We start from the raw sequence: 14595 nt of genomic DNA, 5'->3' as shown, positions 1-14595 counted from the left end.
TTAGAAAGTGTGTGTGTGTGTGTGTGTGTGTGTGTGTGTGTGTGTGTTGGGGAAGGGGGCGGAATATGACACAACACACAATCTGTACACTTATTAATATGCATTGAAATGTTCACTATTAAATACATTAAACAAATAGTATTGTACATTTTCAGGAAATGCATACATTTTGGGTGTCTTTCTCCACAGACAGATCGTTACCAAACCCCTCACAGATTCCGTATCATAGAGCACCAGGGATGGCCAAGTCCAGTCATTCATTTCCATAAAATACTTTCGTTTGCCCTCCACCTCAAACCAAGAGGGTCCTGGATGGTACCAACACGAAGAGCCACTGCTTGCAGATCCCCAGTGACGGGGATCTCTACACATTCCATTCACGTACCACGTCCCCTCTCTGTGTTTTCATTCACTCACTCATTCTTCAAACAAAACCCCATTCTGTGACTCCACTGCTCAGTCTGTCCATTCCAGAAACCTGGGGCTCAGTGTTCTCTGCACCCCCGTCTTGTTCATCCCTAAATGGTTCTGCCCCTTGGTGTTCCCAGGGTCTTTCTATGACCAATCATCATGTCTTACCGCTCTCACCTCCAATATTAGCTGCCTTGTAATCCCCATTCTTCATTCAATAGCAGCAGCATTTTTCAAGACTATTGTCCCAGGAGGCTGTGATCATGAGGACCAGCTCTTGGGAGCTCAGGTTTCAGAGTTAGAGAGGGAGATGTGGAGTTCCATTCTGGTGCCCCGGGCTCCTGTTGGATTCTCATCCATGATATGGCAACTTTAAAACTGGAATGAGCGATAGTGTCAATCAAGTCAGAGAATTGCCAACAGGTGCATGTAGGAGAGTGTTGAGAACAGTGTCTGGTACATCCTTGACAGAATGCGTGTCATCTGTGATGGTGATGATGGCAGCGTGGTGGTGATAATGGCGGTGATGGTGGCAATGATGGCGGCAATGGCAGAAATGATGGCAATGGATGGTGATGAAGGTGTTGCAGAAGCTGGCGATTAATGGTGGTGATGGTGCTGAGGATAGTCTCCACAAGGGAACCGTTTATATGGCCCACCCCTCTAGGAATCAAGCCACCTGCTCACACATGGTTTATAAGACCCTTGGCAATCTGACCCCTGTCTATCCTGCTGACTCCATCTTCTCTATCTCCCTCATTCTGTAGCCTCCAGCTACACTGCCTGGGCAGATCTCAGGAGACATTGCACTTCTCCTCAGGTGACATTTCCCTTGTCAGCCTACACCCCACACTCAGTACCCCAAGTCTGAAGTGCCCGAGGGAGATTCCTGCTCCAGGGGATAAAGATGTGGGCATGGCAAACCACCCATCTAGGGCACAAATAGGTGTATGGTCCTGAGAGAAGCCAGAGTGTAGGACTAGAATCTCAACAGTCATACCTAGATGTGGAACTGTCTCCTCTTCTCCCACTACACAGGCCCCTCTCTGGGCTTCAGGAGGTAACAAGATCCATGGGGAGAGTTCCTTCTAGGCCTCAAGAAATCAGTCAAGAGTAGGAATTCTGCACCTATCTGCTCTGGCCAGGGCAGTCAAGGCCAAGAGAAGATAAATAGTCTGCATGCCAGGTAACCCCCATAGGAACTCAGCTAGGCCATGGACCGTAGCTCACTGATTGAGGAAGCCCCAGAGCACAGACTTCATAGTTCGGACTGTAAAAGCTCTGTTTGCCTCATAGAACTGGGCAGTGCATGTCTCTGTCTTTGCTACCCAGTCTCTGACATCATTGACAAGCCTCATACAGCCCTGATCCCTCATCCAGGTCCAGGGAGGATGTGGGGGGTCAGGAATGTGCAACAGTGGTCAGGAGCTGGCAAGAACAATGGCTGAAAGCTTAAGTTTGTGGGTTTTGGCTGAGGCCAGGCCTAGGTCAACCAGTCCCACAGAGTGTTTCACACGGAGCTAAGAACTAAGGACTTCAGCTTCACCACACCAGACCTCACCCCTCTCTCTCCATGGAGGTCAGCAAGGTCAGGAACTTACTGGGGTCCACAGTTCTTAAAGAGGGTGTTAGGGAACCCCAAAGACTCTGAGGTGTTCAAGACATAGCCAACAAGAACTACAAAGTGCCAGAGAAAGGACCGCCAGGTAGCTTCTCCCATGAACTGCTTCTATACCAGGGTCTGGCCTGCTCATTCCACAATAAACAGTCTTTGAGCCCTCTTTACATTCTTCTACCTAGACATTTTCGACTTTACCATGGCACCGGGCTTCGATCTGTCCAGTCAGAATCTTTTCCTAGGCTAGTGAGACATCTGAGTGCCTCTGCACTGGGCAGAGACACCACAGCCCCCGGTCGGATCCAGAGTCGCAGTCAGGAGGAAACAACACACGATGAAGCTGTGCTACCAGGCTGAGACATTGGGTGGCATCGACATATAGCCCAAATTTTCCATTCAAACAGTTTTCAACTTACGACGAGTTTATTGAAATGGAGTCCCATTGCAAGAGGGGGAGAATTTGACTTCACGCTGATACACTCATATAAATTATGTTGAGATGTAATCCATATGCCCTACACTTCCCGTTTCAGCCTTTAGTTATTTACAGAGTTGCACAATCAATCCCCTTATTTAATTCCAGAACATGTTCATCATCCCAAAGTGAAATCCCAGATTCATTAGCTGTCACCCCAGATTCCTTCCATCCCACAGCTTCGGGTCACCACTCATCTCTGTGTCTCCTTTTGCCTCGCTCAGACATTTCATGCTGACACACTCATGTGTGAGTGCCGACGGTGTCTGGCCTCTCTCACGTGCTTCCCACTGAGATGTGACAGTTGTAGGAGAAGTCCCCATGTGACCTGAGCTGGTCACTTCACTCCTCCTCTCTCCCCTGCCTTTGGCCTCAGTTTCTCCATCTGTAATATGGAGAGTTAATTGTCCAAGCAAGTGCATCTCCAGGAGAGTTTGTGACTCTGAAAGGGGGTTTGGAAAGTTATAGCGGGTGGTGTCAGCAAGACAAAAGCTTCCCAGAAGGGGAGCCAGGCTCCTGGCTCCCACCTCAGCCCCCACTTCATGGCTGGAGAAAGTTGAGTAAGGTTCCCTTAGCTCCTCAGCTCATGTTTTCCTATCCTCAAAATAAGGATCCAGGTGTTGTGAACTGTTGCAGGGGGATCACAGTACATCTTCCAGGAAAACTCTTCCAGGAAAACATGCATCCATGTGGAAGTCCAGTGTGGACCCATTGAGAACAGCATCTTGGCAGAAGTAAGAGGTTAAAGTGAGGTTAGACAGGGATGGGGTGGGCCCTCAGCCAAACAACTGTCATCGTTCCAAGAGAGAGGAGGGCCCAGAGTCCAAGAGAAGGAGGGGACGCAAACTAGAGCGATGTGCCATGAGCCTGTGAGAGCAAAGAGTGACCATAGCCACAGGATCTGAAGCAGCAAGGAAGAGTCCCCTCAGGGCCTCCCTCTGCCACAATCCCAACGTGTCTTCCCAAGCACGAAGGAACACATCCTAAGAAAGAACAGCACCATGCAGCCTATTGAGTTTTGTAGATTTTACCAAGCTAAAGCCTGCTCAGGAATCTGTCCCTGCTGGAAGGCATCATCTACTCATTGTTATGTCCTGTGAGACCATTCATTCCCTCCCTCTAATGTACCTGTAAATTAACCCTCCTGGGAGGTCTGTGCTGGGGGTAATTAACTTATTTCTGTGATCTTGTGTTTTTTCTTGCCTTCTCCACCCACTCTTAAATGTCTTGGAAGCTATGGGCTTTCAGGAGGTTCTCAGAAAGAACAATGATGTTTAGTCCCACCATACAGGTTTCACAGGTTTGAATGAAACAAGTGTGTTTGCTTTGAGACAGGGTCTCACTGTATAGCCCTAGCTGATCTGGAACTCAGTATGTGGACCAGGCTAGCCTAGCACTCAGAGATGCACCTGCCTCTGCCTCTTGAGTGCTAGAAGACTGGAGCCTTTTCCAAGGTCACAGCATATCAGAGGCCGTCCCAGGCTCCCAGATCCAGGGACCGCTGGGTTTGTAAACTCACCTCTGCAGATCCAGGACTTGCGCCAGCTCACTTCTTCCCTTCCCCCAGCCCCCAAGGGCAGGTGTCTTGAATCAGGTTAAAGAAAAGCTGAAAGTTCCACCTCCCTGCTTGCAGTTCATGCATCTACCAAGCCCCTAGGGAAACGTTGTTTTACAGATGATACTTCAGACTCCCAAGGATGCTGCCTTTCCACGGATCCCAGACTGGCCAAGGTCATCCGTGTGGCCTCCCAGACTGGCCAAGGTGGACCTGCTGCGTAGTCTTATGTCAACTTGACACAAACTGAAGTCATCTGAGAGGAGGGAGCCCCAATGAGAAAATGTCTCCATAAGATTGGGTTGTAAGCAAGCCTGTAGTGTTGCTGGAGTTTCTTGTCCTGCCAGGTCCCACCGTTTCAGCCCCAAATGAACACACAGACACTAAATTAATTATAAAACTGTTGGCCAATGGTTAGGGCTTCTTTGTTTTTGTTTTTGTTTTGTTTTGTTTTGATTTTTGCCTTTTTCCCTTCTTTTAAATATAAGGCAGCTTGCCAACACATAATTTAAAAACTGGTCTTCAGTCACATTGCTTCAGATCACTACAGAATTTCTGGCTAAGGAACAGTGAGAATAAGCCCCAAACTGTCAGTTATCAGCTCACATTCCCCAAAGACAAGAGGAAAGGCAAGGGCTTATTGTTGCTATTATTTTTAAAGCCCAACTGTGCAACAGAAGACAGGTGCAAAATTTTACAACAAAACAATCTAAAATTACAGAGAAGTGTTGAATTTCTAGACAAGTAATTGTCACTTGGGAATGAGACACATTGGTCCTGGACAGATGGAAGATGCTCTAAGAATGGGCAATGGGCAAGAGGGGCTCTTTCCAAAGTGAGCTCCTCTACAGCGGTCTGAACCATGCTCATTTGGTAGAGGAAGAATTCAAAGAGCTTAAGGCTTTGTGTTTTTCCTTTTGTTCTTCATTAAACTGAAGGGATGCAAAATGTATGTACCCATGGGACCACTCATACAAAATGCTCCTCAAACCCACACATTCATGCAGAAACATGACATTTAAAACTTACAGTGTGGACCAATAATTCTTAGCCAGTGTGGAGAACCAAATGCATTTTAACTTTTCTTTTTTTAAAATTTTTTGGTGTTTTTAATTCCAAACTCTAATGTGATCATTCTTTACCTATAACTAATTCTTCAAGTAAGGTAGTTTTTGTTTTGCATTTCTTCCTCCTCCTCCTCCTCCTCCTCCTCCTCCTCCTCCTCCTCCTTCTTCTGGAGGGGAGGCAGGGATAAGGGCAGTAGTTGAGTTTGGAGAGAAGCAAAAGTGACAGGAGGTCTTGAGAATGCCAGATGGCCACTGCATTTCTCCTGAGGGGAGTCAAGAACCAAGACACCAACACAAAGGTTTTCTCTCTGAGACTCAAGGCTTTGGCAAGGATGAGCATAGCGGCTTGGGAGCAACCTAAATGCAGAACCAAGCCTTGAGGAATGGGGGTGGCTGGGAAAGACGGGAATTGTGTTTATTTCAATCTGACATCTTCGGGGGAATAAAAAATTGGCTTCCAGAGCACTGAGAGAGTCTGGCTTCTTAGTCCCAGACAGAGAAGCCTAACTCAAGGCTCTAGGCCACTCCCCTCAGCTACACCCCAGTCTCAGTAAAAGATGGCCAGAGTAACAAATGGTCAAGGTGGAGACTGACTGATAGGCAGCTGGCTGAGAGGACAGAGTTAGGTTCTAACAGGAAACCAAGAGTTGCTTGAGGGAAGGATAAAGGACCTTCTTCTGCCCCCACATAGACCCCGACAGTTCCCTTCCTTAGGTATCGAAGGATGATCACATTGGAGCAGAGAAACTTTGAAACTATCCAGTTACTTAAAATTAAGACTAAACCTAGAAGGGTGATGTATGACATGTTGCCTGAAGAGGGCATCACAGCTCCCTGTCTATACCCTGGGTGCTGAATATGAAGATTTCGACTATCTGTGGGATCGGGGGGCTCGGGTGCCAGGGGTTCCGTGGGCCTTGCTCAACATGGCCAGGAAGCAGACCTGCTGGAAATCCCCACTCAGGTAATCCACTGTTTGCATCAAGCTGTTTTGGCTTGCCACTGGTCCACCCCCAGTTCCTGCTCGGTAGTGGGCCCCAGGAGCTGCTGTGTAGGGGTGCACCTGTGGGCTGCCCACCATGGAACGGCATTGCAAAGTCCTGAGACCCCGAACTGTCGCTATTGGGAGTTGCTAAGATGTTGTTCCACAGGGGTTGGAAGCAGTGACCATTGGGAGAGGCCGTTGACAGGTGGGGAATGGGTCGGCTTCTCCAGGGACGGCTTCAGATGGAAGGACTGTGCCAGACAGAGTTCCTGCGGGTGCCCACAAAACCAGGCCCTGCCAGCTCACGCCCTGCTGTATGTTTGCCTATCAGGCCAGGGGCTGGTTGGTGTCCCACCAGCTCGCTGCATATATGTTGTAGGTGGGCCAGCTGGTGCTGGTTCCAAGTAACTGGCTTGAGGTCGCTAGGGTAGCCAGTGGGGGCTCTAGAGATGCCTGTGGGCAGTTTGACAAGACCTGCAGCAGGCAGTGCGTCTGTGGCCGCATGGGTGTGCTCCATGGGATGGACCACACCTGAAGGCATTGGTGTGGGGACGCTGTGGGTCGACACCCGGGTGCTTGCATTGATGAGCCGACTACGACTAATGGGGCTGGGGTTGGCGATCTGGCCCTCACACCCTGAGGTAGTGCTGATGCCTGCCCTCGTCGGGCAAAACTGGTTGATCGGGAGCAGGATGCTGCTCAGGTCCGGGGGCCGGCTGTGTTGCAGAGTGGCCACCATTGAAAGTGGGATAATTGAGGTAGACACGGTCACATTCGGGGCGGGGGGGGGGGGTGGGGGGTGGCAATCTGAGTCTGGCATCTTCTGGCCTCCATGCAGCAAGGGATTATGGGGGTGCTGGAGAACCTGGTGAGTCAGGGCCTGCGGGTGGACCACAGCGTCCCCTCTGGGGGGTTCATGATGGCCTCAGGGAATAACCGGGCTCGGGTGCCGTCAAAGTCTTGAGTATGCTTTTGGCTGGCACTTTGACAATGGCAAGCAGGCCTGCCTTGGTGGCAGCCTGAGTCGGGTAGGGGCTGTAGCGCTGGGCTGATGTGTCTAGGCCATTCATAGCACGACAGTTCCGCTGGGGAACCTTCACAGTTGCGCCCTGGGCAGGAGGTGAGGTTGGCTCTGCAGTGCTCAGTGGGGGCTCCGAGCTCCGCCCTCCCCGCCGGCCTGGGACAGTGAAGCCCTGCTGGCCCCAGTCCAGGGAGGACAGGAGAGAGGGGGCTTCTAAGCGGCTCTGGCAGGGGCAGGGGGAGGGGGAGACGGGCAGTGCGCCGACACCCCCTCCCCCAGCCGGCCTGGCTAGGGCTTCTTATTGGCTACCTCTGTCTTAATTATTAACCCATCTCTATAAATCTATGTATGTATTGCCAAGTGGTCTTGGCTTAATGGAGAATGCCCAGACTTACTACTCCTTTGGCAGCTACATGGATGGCATCTCATCACTCTCTCTCTCTGCCTATCTTTCCCAGAATTCTCATCTCCTAGTCCCACCCATCTTCCTGCCTCTATTGGTCAAACAGTGTTTTATTCATCAACCAGTAAGAGAAACACATATACAGAAGATTATCTCCCATCACCTGTAGGGCATTTTCTTAATTAGTGATTGATGGAGGAGGGCTCAGCCCATGATGGGTGGTGCCATCCCTGGGCTGGTGGTGGTCCTGGGTTCTATAAGAAAGCAGACTGAATAAGCCATGTAGAGCAAGCAGAACACACACACACACACACACACACACACACACACACACACACACACACCATGGCCTCTGCATCAGGCCTGCCTCCAGGTTCCTGCCCTGTCCTGGCTTCCTTTGATGATGAACAGATATGTGGAAGTGTAAGCCAAATAAACCCTTTCCTCCCCAGTTTGCGTTTGATCATGGTGTTTCATCATAGCGATAGTAACCCTAACTAAGAGAGTGGAGGACAGCCATGTAGGCCTCATGAGCTGACAGGACCACAGTCATGTGAAAACAGCACAATGTTGAAAACTAAAGCAGCCCCTTCTAGGAGCTTCTAGCCCAGCTGCCTCCCTGAGGCATGGCCTGCAGTTTTGACCACAAGGTGAGTTCTCTGCAGCTGAGGATCCCAGCTCTTACAGACAGCATGGAAAAACAAGACCAGTTTCCCCGGTTGGCCTGACAGAGCAAGGCTTGAGATCCTGGGAAAGTGATTCCATGTCTCACACCCCTCAAACCAGAGTCTTGCCTTGAGGTCAGATAATCTACCAACTAGAGAAAGTAGTGAGGACTGGTTCCTGGAGACCAGAAACACTTGACTGTAGGTTGGGGACTTCTGGGGTGGCCTGGGCGTTCCTCCTGCTCTCTGTAGGAAGGGCACAAGTCTCATTCTGAGAAGGGAGAGAACCCACTCACCTTTGGTGTGCACACTGTACCTGGCACAAGTGGATTAGCATATGTTTACTGACCTAAGACAAATGTTGCTGTTATTCAGTATAGTTTCTGAATTCACTCAGATCCTGAGCACACACAATGCATCAGCCTGGTGATAGGTGTTGAGACCTTAATACAAGGAGATAAACCCACTTCTTGTCTGGAGCACTCACACCTAGTCAGGTGAGAGCTAACGTGTGTGTGTGGAACATATGGAAACTGACAAGGGGAACAAAGAGCCAGGAAGCCTGGGAGGAGGAAAAGAAGTGGCTCCAAAAATGGCTCCATCAGGAGATGACTGTAGGTAATGGGAAGACCTGAGGGGTGAGCATGTGGCTTCCGGGGAAGGCTGCTCCAGGAAGAGGGAATCAGCAGTTCCAAGGCCTCGTGGTGAGGGAAGTGTCAGTTCTGACACCACGGAGGAGATCTGGAGGGTTAACTGGGTGATCCGGGCAGAGCCTGTGAGAGGATTGCTCACAAAGCAGAGGAGGCTGCCACGGATGGTGCTGAAGACTATTACCCTGCCTTTGTTTCTGCTGCAGACAGAGGGTCAACATTTCAAGGGCAGAAATGACTTAGATGCCAGAAGATAAAGAAATAGAATTGATTGTCCAGGTTACGCATACCTTCAGATAGGACCTTGGAGAGGTTTCCTCTTGAGGACTGGAACCAGGGTTGAAACTCCCTTGAGGGGAAAAGGGAAAGACCCCTATGTGCTTTTTCCAAGAAGCCCAACGAAGGACCTAAGCGCATAGGTGGGTTCCTTGTAGACTCTCCTGGTCCATGGAACCCTGGCCTGGCTTCCACCCACCAGTGGACATCTTCTCAACCCAGGGCACTGCCCGGAGCCCCCTACCTCAGGTTAGCTGCAGGTGGCTCAGACATCAAGATGCTCTCACACTCACAATCATCCCCTAAAGGTGTCCAGGTATGGCTGTATTCCTCAGCCTGGTGCTGGGTGTAAGGGCAGTAGGAAACCAAGATGATAGATGGGGTTTGAACAGAAAGAGAGCAACAGAAGAGAACTGTCTCGGGTTCTCATGGTGAATCTTACAAAGACCAGGAAAGCTAGCTGTCCATTCACTCACAGTGTGTCTCGAGGTGTCTGTCTCAGCAAGACATCAGAGGGGCTTGTGAACTCTAGGTGTGGAGTCACTATCCTGGAACATCCAAGCAATTCTGGAACATTATTCCAGTAGTATGCACTGAAGGAAAGAAAGAATGGTAAAGCAAAGAGAAGGATTTCTAGTCCTCATTCATAGGCCATGCTGTGTGAGATTCCTAATCTGTGCTCAGAAGGTGGAATGACCACGGTCTGAGTTAGGGTTTCTATTGCTGTGAAGAGACACCATGATCACAGCAACTCTTATAAAGGAAATCATTTAATTGGGGCTGGCTTACAGTTTCAGAGGTCCAGTCCATCATCATCATGGTGAGAAGCATGGCAGCGTGTAGGCAGACATGGTGCTGGAGAGGAGATGAGAGTCCTACATCTTGATCCACAGGCAGCAGGAGGTGAACTGTCTCACTGGGTGTAGCCCGAGCATAGGAGACCTCAAAGTCTGCCTCTACAGTGACACACTTCCTCCAACAAGGCCACATCTCCTAATAATGCCACTCCCTTTGGGGGCCGTTTTCTTTCAAACCACCACAACCACCAATCTTGAACAAAGGTGAGGGCCAGGCTCTGAGGAAGACAGGGGATCTCACCTCAAAAGAAGCCGACCCCACTGTGGTTTGTTTGTTTTTCTCTCCATCATCTTCACATTGGACTGAGTAAGAGGGGTGGAGGAGATCCTGCGGTGCCTGGCAGGCAAGGCCTGTCTAGAATACCAGCAAAGGGTAGCGACTCCACTAGGCAGGACCAGTGAGGAGAGCAGCAACGAGAGAACTGAAAATCGGCCTCATGCATCTCTGGTACCAGGACTGACATTCTGTGAGGAGTTTTCATGTGTGACCAAGCCTCTGTGTCCTAAGCAGGAGAGATGCCCAGCTAGCCTGAGGGCCATAAGCATCGACAGGTTTTCTATATCAGGTTCTCCTCTATGTCTTGGCTTCTCCTTCCCCCTCCCCCAGGGGACTGACTCAACAAAGAGAGCTCAACCAGTCTGTGGGGATGAGCCAGCCCTGACTACACATGTGGGAGTTACAGATGGAGCCCATTCAAAAAATGCCAGAATACCCTCATGGAGGGTCCATTCTCTTCTGAAAACCTGTTTGGTTCCCAGGCTTCACTCTCCCATCATTCATCACCCCAAAGACAAAAGGACCCTCTGCTCCCTGACCCTAGGCCAGCTTCCCAGTACAATGAGGACAAGCCTGTTTTCAAAAAACTTTCCATCCTATCCAGGGTGGCCCTGGGCCTTAGCCAGACACCTCAGATTCATTCCCCAAAGCCCAGCTTCATCAGCCTCCATAATGCTTGTGGGTTCGGTCCCACCCCCACCCTGGCCTTCTGCCCTTGGCTGTTCTCATTCTGGTAGACATGTCGAAATATCTTCTGGGTCAGAGAAGCTGAGATGAGGCCCTCCCTCCCATCCCACCAGAACTAGTCAAGGACTCTCATGAGAGAAGATCAGTGCTGGGCAGGGAAGCATGTCCCCAGGACAGATGCTTCTCAACCATCGTCCAGCCAAGACTATGGAACCAAGGGAGAGCCAGTGCTGGCTAGCAAGGCCTGGCTAGCTGGCCCTAGGAGAATACAAAGCACCTGCCAAACCCTGGCTGGCTCACAATGCCCCACCTCTGGGGAGCAGTGTGGCCAGAGGGGAAGGCGAGGGAATGTCTCACAGGTTCCTTCTCTCCTTCTTTTATTGTTTTCTTTCTGCTTCTATGGTTTCATGACCCCTAGCACCAAGAGAAAACATCTGGAAATATTGCTAGGGGTCATGAAATCATGGAAGCTGAAAGAAAAAAATAAATAAAAGAGGTAGAGAGGCCAGATGCCAGAGAGAACAGGAGCATCTTTGGCTGGATGAGCTGGACTCACCTCTAGAAACAGAGTTCCAGCCACAAACCTGGGCAGTTTCCAGCAGAGCGAGACAGCGGAGGAAGAGAGATTGCTGGCCAGGGGCCGGAGGATCCTGGCGCCCAGCTCTCGAAAACAGTCAGGAATTCCTGATTCTCTGAAAGCCAGGCCTCGGGTAGTTCGGCCTCGTGGGCGCCAACTCACCAAATCTAGAGCAGCCAGAAAGGATTAGGAAAAGCTCTGCTGATCTTACTCAGCTCCGAGCCCTGTGTGAGTCAAACTTTTTCTGAGTTCACTGTTTGTACAATGGGGTCCACACTGATGAATTCTTGGCTATGTGTCTTTCACTGCTCAGATTCAAGACGGGATGTCCTAGTGTGCTCCTGTGAACCTGTAGCCAAATCCCAGACCCTCTCGATCCCCACCCAGAGCCAACAGGGAATAGGGAAGCCATCACTCAATATACCGGCAGGTGTGAGTCTTGGGGTACTGGCCACGCCAAGCTGTGTCTACGGGGCCTATTTGCCAACACACAGTAGTTAGGCAAAGCCAACAGGCAAGTGTCAGCGGAGAAAGTGCAGGGTGGATGAAGAACTCCTACTGTCCCCAAGTGCCAAGAAAAAGGCACCTCCCTCCAGCCCTGAGCCTCCTCTCCTCTGGCTTGAAAGATTCAATTTTTTTGGGTAATCCCCTGTGACATCATGGGAACAGAGGTGGTTTCATTTAAGACCAGCGTAGGTCCAGGGAGCTGCCCAGTACAGAAACCTCCCAAGACAGCCTTCGCCATCAAAACCCCAGCTGAAGCTGTGAGCTTTTTCATTTCTGTCGGGGTAAGTCCTAGCCATCTGTTTTCCTCTGAGGGCTGTGAAATGCAGTCACAGAACATGCCTCTCGGGAAAGACAACGAACAGAAAGTGTCCTTGTCTACATATGTAGACAAGCTGCAAACATTCATTTTAAACAGAATCTGTATTCTAGGTCTGGTCTGTTTGGGTCTATTACTGATTTGGAGGAATGACTTTTTGTTGTCCTAAGACAGAGTCTACCTGTGTAGCTCAGTACTACTTCAGGCTCTCTAAGTGTGGGTTTGCAGGTGTGAGCCACAATACTCAGCTTCTGGTTTGGGGTTTAATTGTGTGTGTGTGTGTGTGTGTGTGTGTGTGTGTGTGTTGAGACAGGTCTCTCTGTGTAGCCCTGGCTGTCCTGGAACTCACTCTATAGACCAGGCTGACCTTGAACTCACAGAGCCCCTGTCTCTGCCTAAGGAGAGATGGGATTAAAGATGTGCACCACCATGCCTGACCTTGTCCCCTTCTTCTTAAAAACTTTCCCCCCTTCATTTGGGTTTTCTGTGTATGGGTGTTTTGCCTGCATGTATGTGGACAGATGGTTGTGAGCTACCGTGGGATTGCTGGCAAACCCCAGTCCTTTGGAAGAACAGTCAGGCCTTGTCTTAGTTAGGGTTCTATTGCTGTGATGAAACACCATGACAAAAAAGCAAGTTGGGGAGGAAAGAATTTATTTGGCTTACACTTCCAGATCATAGTCCATCATTCAAAAAGTTTGAACAAAACTCAAACAGGGCTGGAACCTGGAGGGAGGAGCTGATGCAGAGGCCACGGCGGGGTGCTGCTTACTGGCTTGTTTAGTCTGCTTTCTTATAGAACCCAGGACCACCAGCCCAGGGATGGCACCACCCACAGTGGGCTTGACCCTCCCCCATTGATCACTAATGAGAAAATGCCTTACAGCTGGATCTTATGGAGGCATTTCCTCGGCTGAAGCTCCTTCCTCTGATGACTTTTGCTTGCGTCAAGTTGACACACAAAACCATCCAATACAGAACTTTTAACCAATGAGCCTTTCCTCCAGCCCCTATTAGATGCCAGTTCTCTCTTCCACTAAAGGAACTGGTAGTGCTGTCAGCTTTGCAGGCCAGACAGCCTGTTCTGCACCCACACTGGTCTGCTTCCGTAGCACAAAAATAGTTGACGATGCCATTACATAGGCAGTGCCTATGGCTGTGTGCCAATAAAACTTTATTGTCTGGAACCAACCACAGGATGGGTTTGGCCTCCTATACTCTTTACTCTGTCCATTTCAGGTCACCGTGGATGGCGTCTCAGGCCTTGTTGGAGCCGCAGCCCTCTAACCAAAGCCAGCAGGCCCCTTCCAACATCACCTCCTGCGAGGGTGTTCCAGAAGCCTGGGACCTGCTGTACAGGGTGCTGCCAGGGTTTGTCATCGCCATCTGTTTCTTTGGCCTCCTGGGGAACCTTTCAGTGCTGACCTTCTTTCTCCTGCCTCGGCGGCGACGGAGACATCACCGCTTAACCATAGCAGAAATCTACCTGGCTAACTTGGCAGCTTCTGACCTGGTGTTCGTGCTGGGCCTGCCCTTCTGGGCAGAGAACATCGGGAACCATTTCAACTGGCCCTTTGGAACGGACCTCTGCCGGGTGGTCAGCGGGGTCATCAAGGCCAACCTGTTCATCAGCATCTTCCTGGTGGTGGCCATCAGTCAGGACCGCTACAGGTCACTGGTATACCCCATGACCAGCCGGGGGTACCGGCGCCGGCGGCAAGCCCAAGCCACCTGTCTGCTCATCTGGGTATCAGGGGGCCTCTTGAGCATTCCCACATTCCTTCTACGCTCTGTCAAAGTCGTCCCTGACCTGAACATCTCTGCCTGCATCCTGCTTTTCCCCCATGAGGCTTGGCATTTTGCAAGGATGGTGGAGCTGAACATTTTGGGTTTCTTCCTCCCACTGGCTGCCATCATCTTCTTTAACTATCACATCCTGGCATCCCTGAGAGGGCAGAAGGAGGCCAGCAGGACCAGGTGTGGGGGTCCCAAGGGCAGCAAGACAACGGGGCTGATCCTCACACTGGTAGCCTCCTTCCTGGTCTGTTGGGCCCCCTACCACTTCTTTGCCTTCCTGGATTTCCTGGTCCAGGTGAAAGCAATCCAGCACTGCTCCTGGAAGGAATTCACAGACCTGGGGCTGCAGCTGGCCAATTTCTTTGCTTTCATCAACAGCTGCCTGAACCCACTGATTTATGTCTTTGCGGGCCGGCTTTTAAAGACCAGGGTCTGGGAACATTATAAATGA

The 14595-nt window shown here is 50.5% G+C and overlaps 1 protein-coding gene and 1 pseudogene across 1 annotated transcript; one reads left to right on the top strand and one right to left on the bottom strand.

Moving 5' to 3' along the window:
- Positions 1 to 816: 816 nt before the first annotated feature.
- Positions 817 to 9335, bottom strand: LOC100761849 (annotated as a pseudogene).
- A 4261-nt stretch (positions 9336 to 13596) lies between these two features.
- Bdkrb1 (bradykinin receptor B1) lies at positions 13597 to 14595 on the top strand. The gene has a single exon (XM_027416329.2). It carries the CDS (start codon positions 13597 to 13599, stop codon positions 14593 to 14595), a length of 999 nt encoding a protein of 332 aa, XP_027272130.2.

This window comes from Cricetulus griseus, chromosome 5 (genome assembly GCF_003668045.3).
Source record: "Cricetulus griseus strain 17A/GY chromosome 5, alternate assembly CriGri-PICRH-1.0, whole genome shotgun sequence".
NCBI lineage: Eukaryota > Metazoa > Chordata > Mammalia > Rodentia > Cricetidae > Cricetulus > Cricetulus griseus.
The sequence above is the reverse complement of the archived record's forward strand: the minus strand, read 5'-3'. Positions and strand labels throughout refer to the sequence as shown.

Bases quoted from the DNA above. Each gene is read 5' to 3' on its own strand.
- Bdkrb1 (XM_027416329.2), top strand. From the start codon at position 13,597: ATGGCGTCTCAGGCCTTGTTGGAGCCGCAGCCCTCTAACCAAAGCCAG.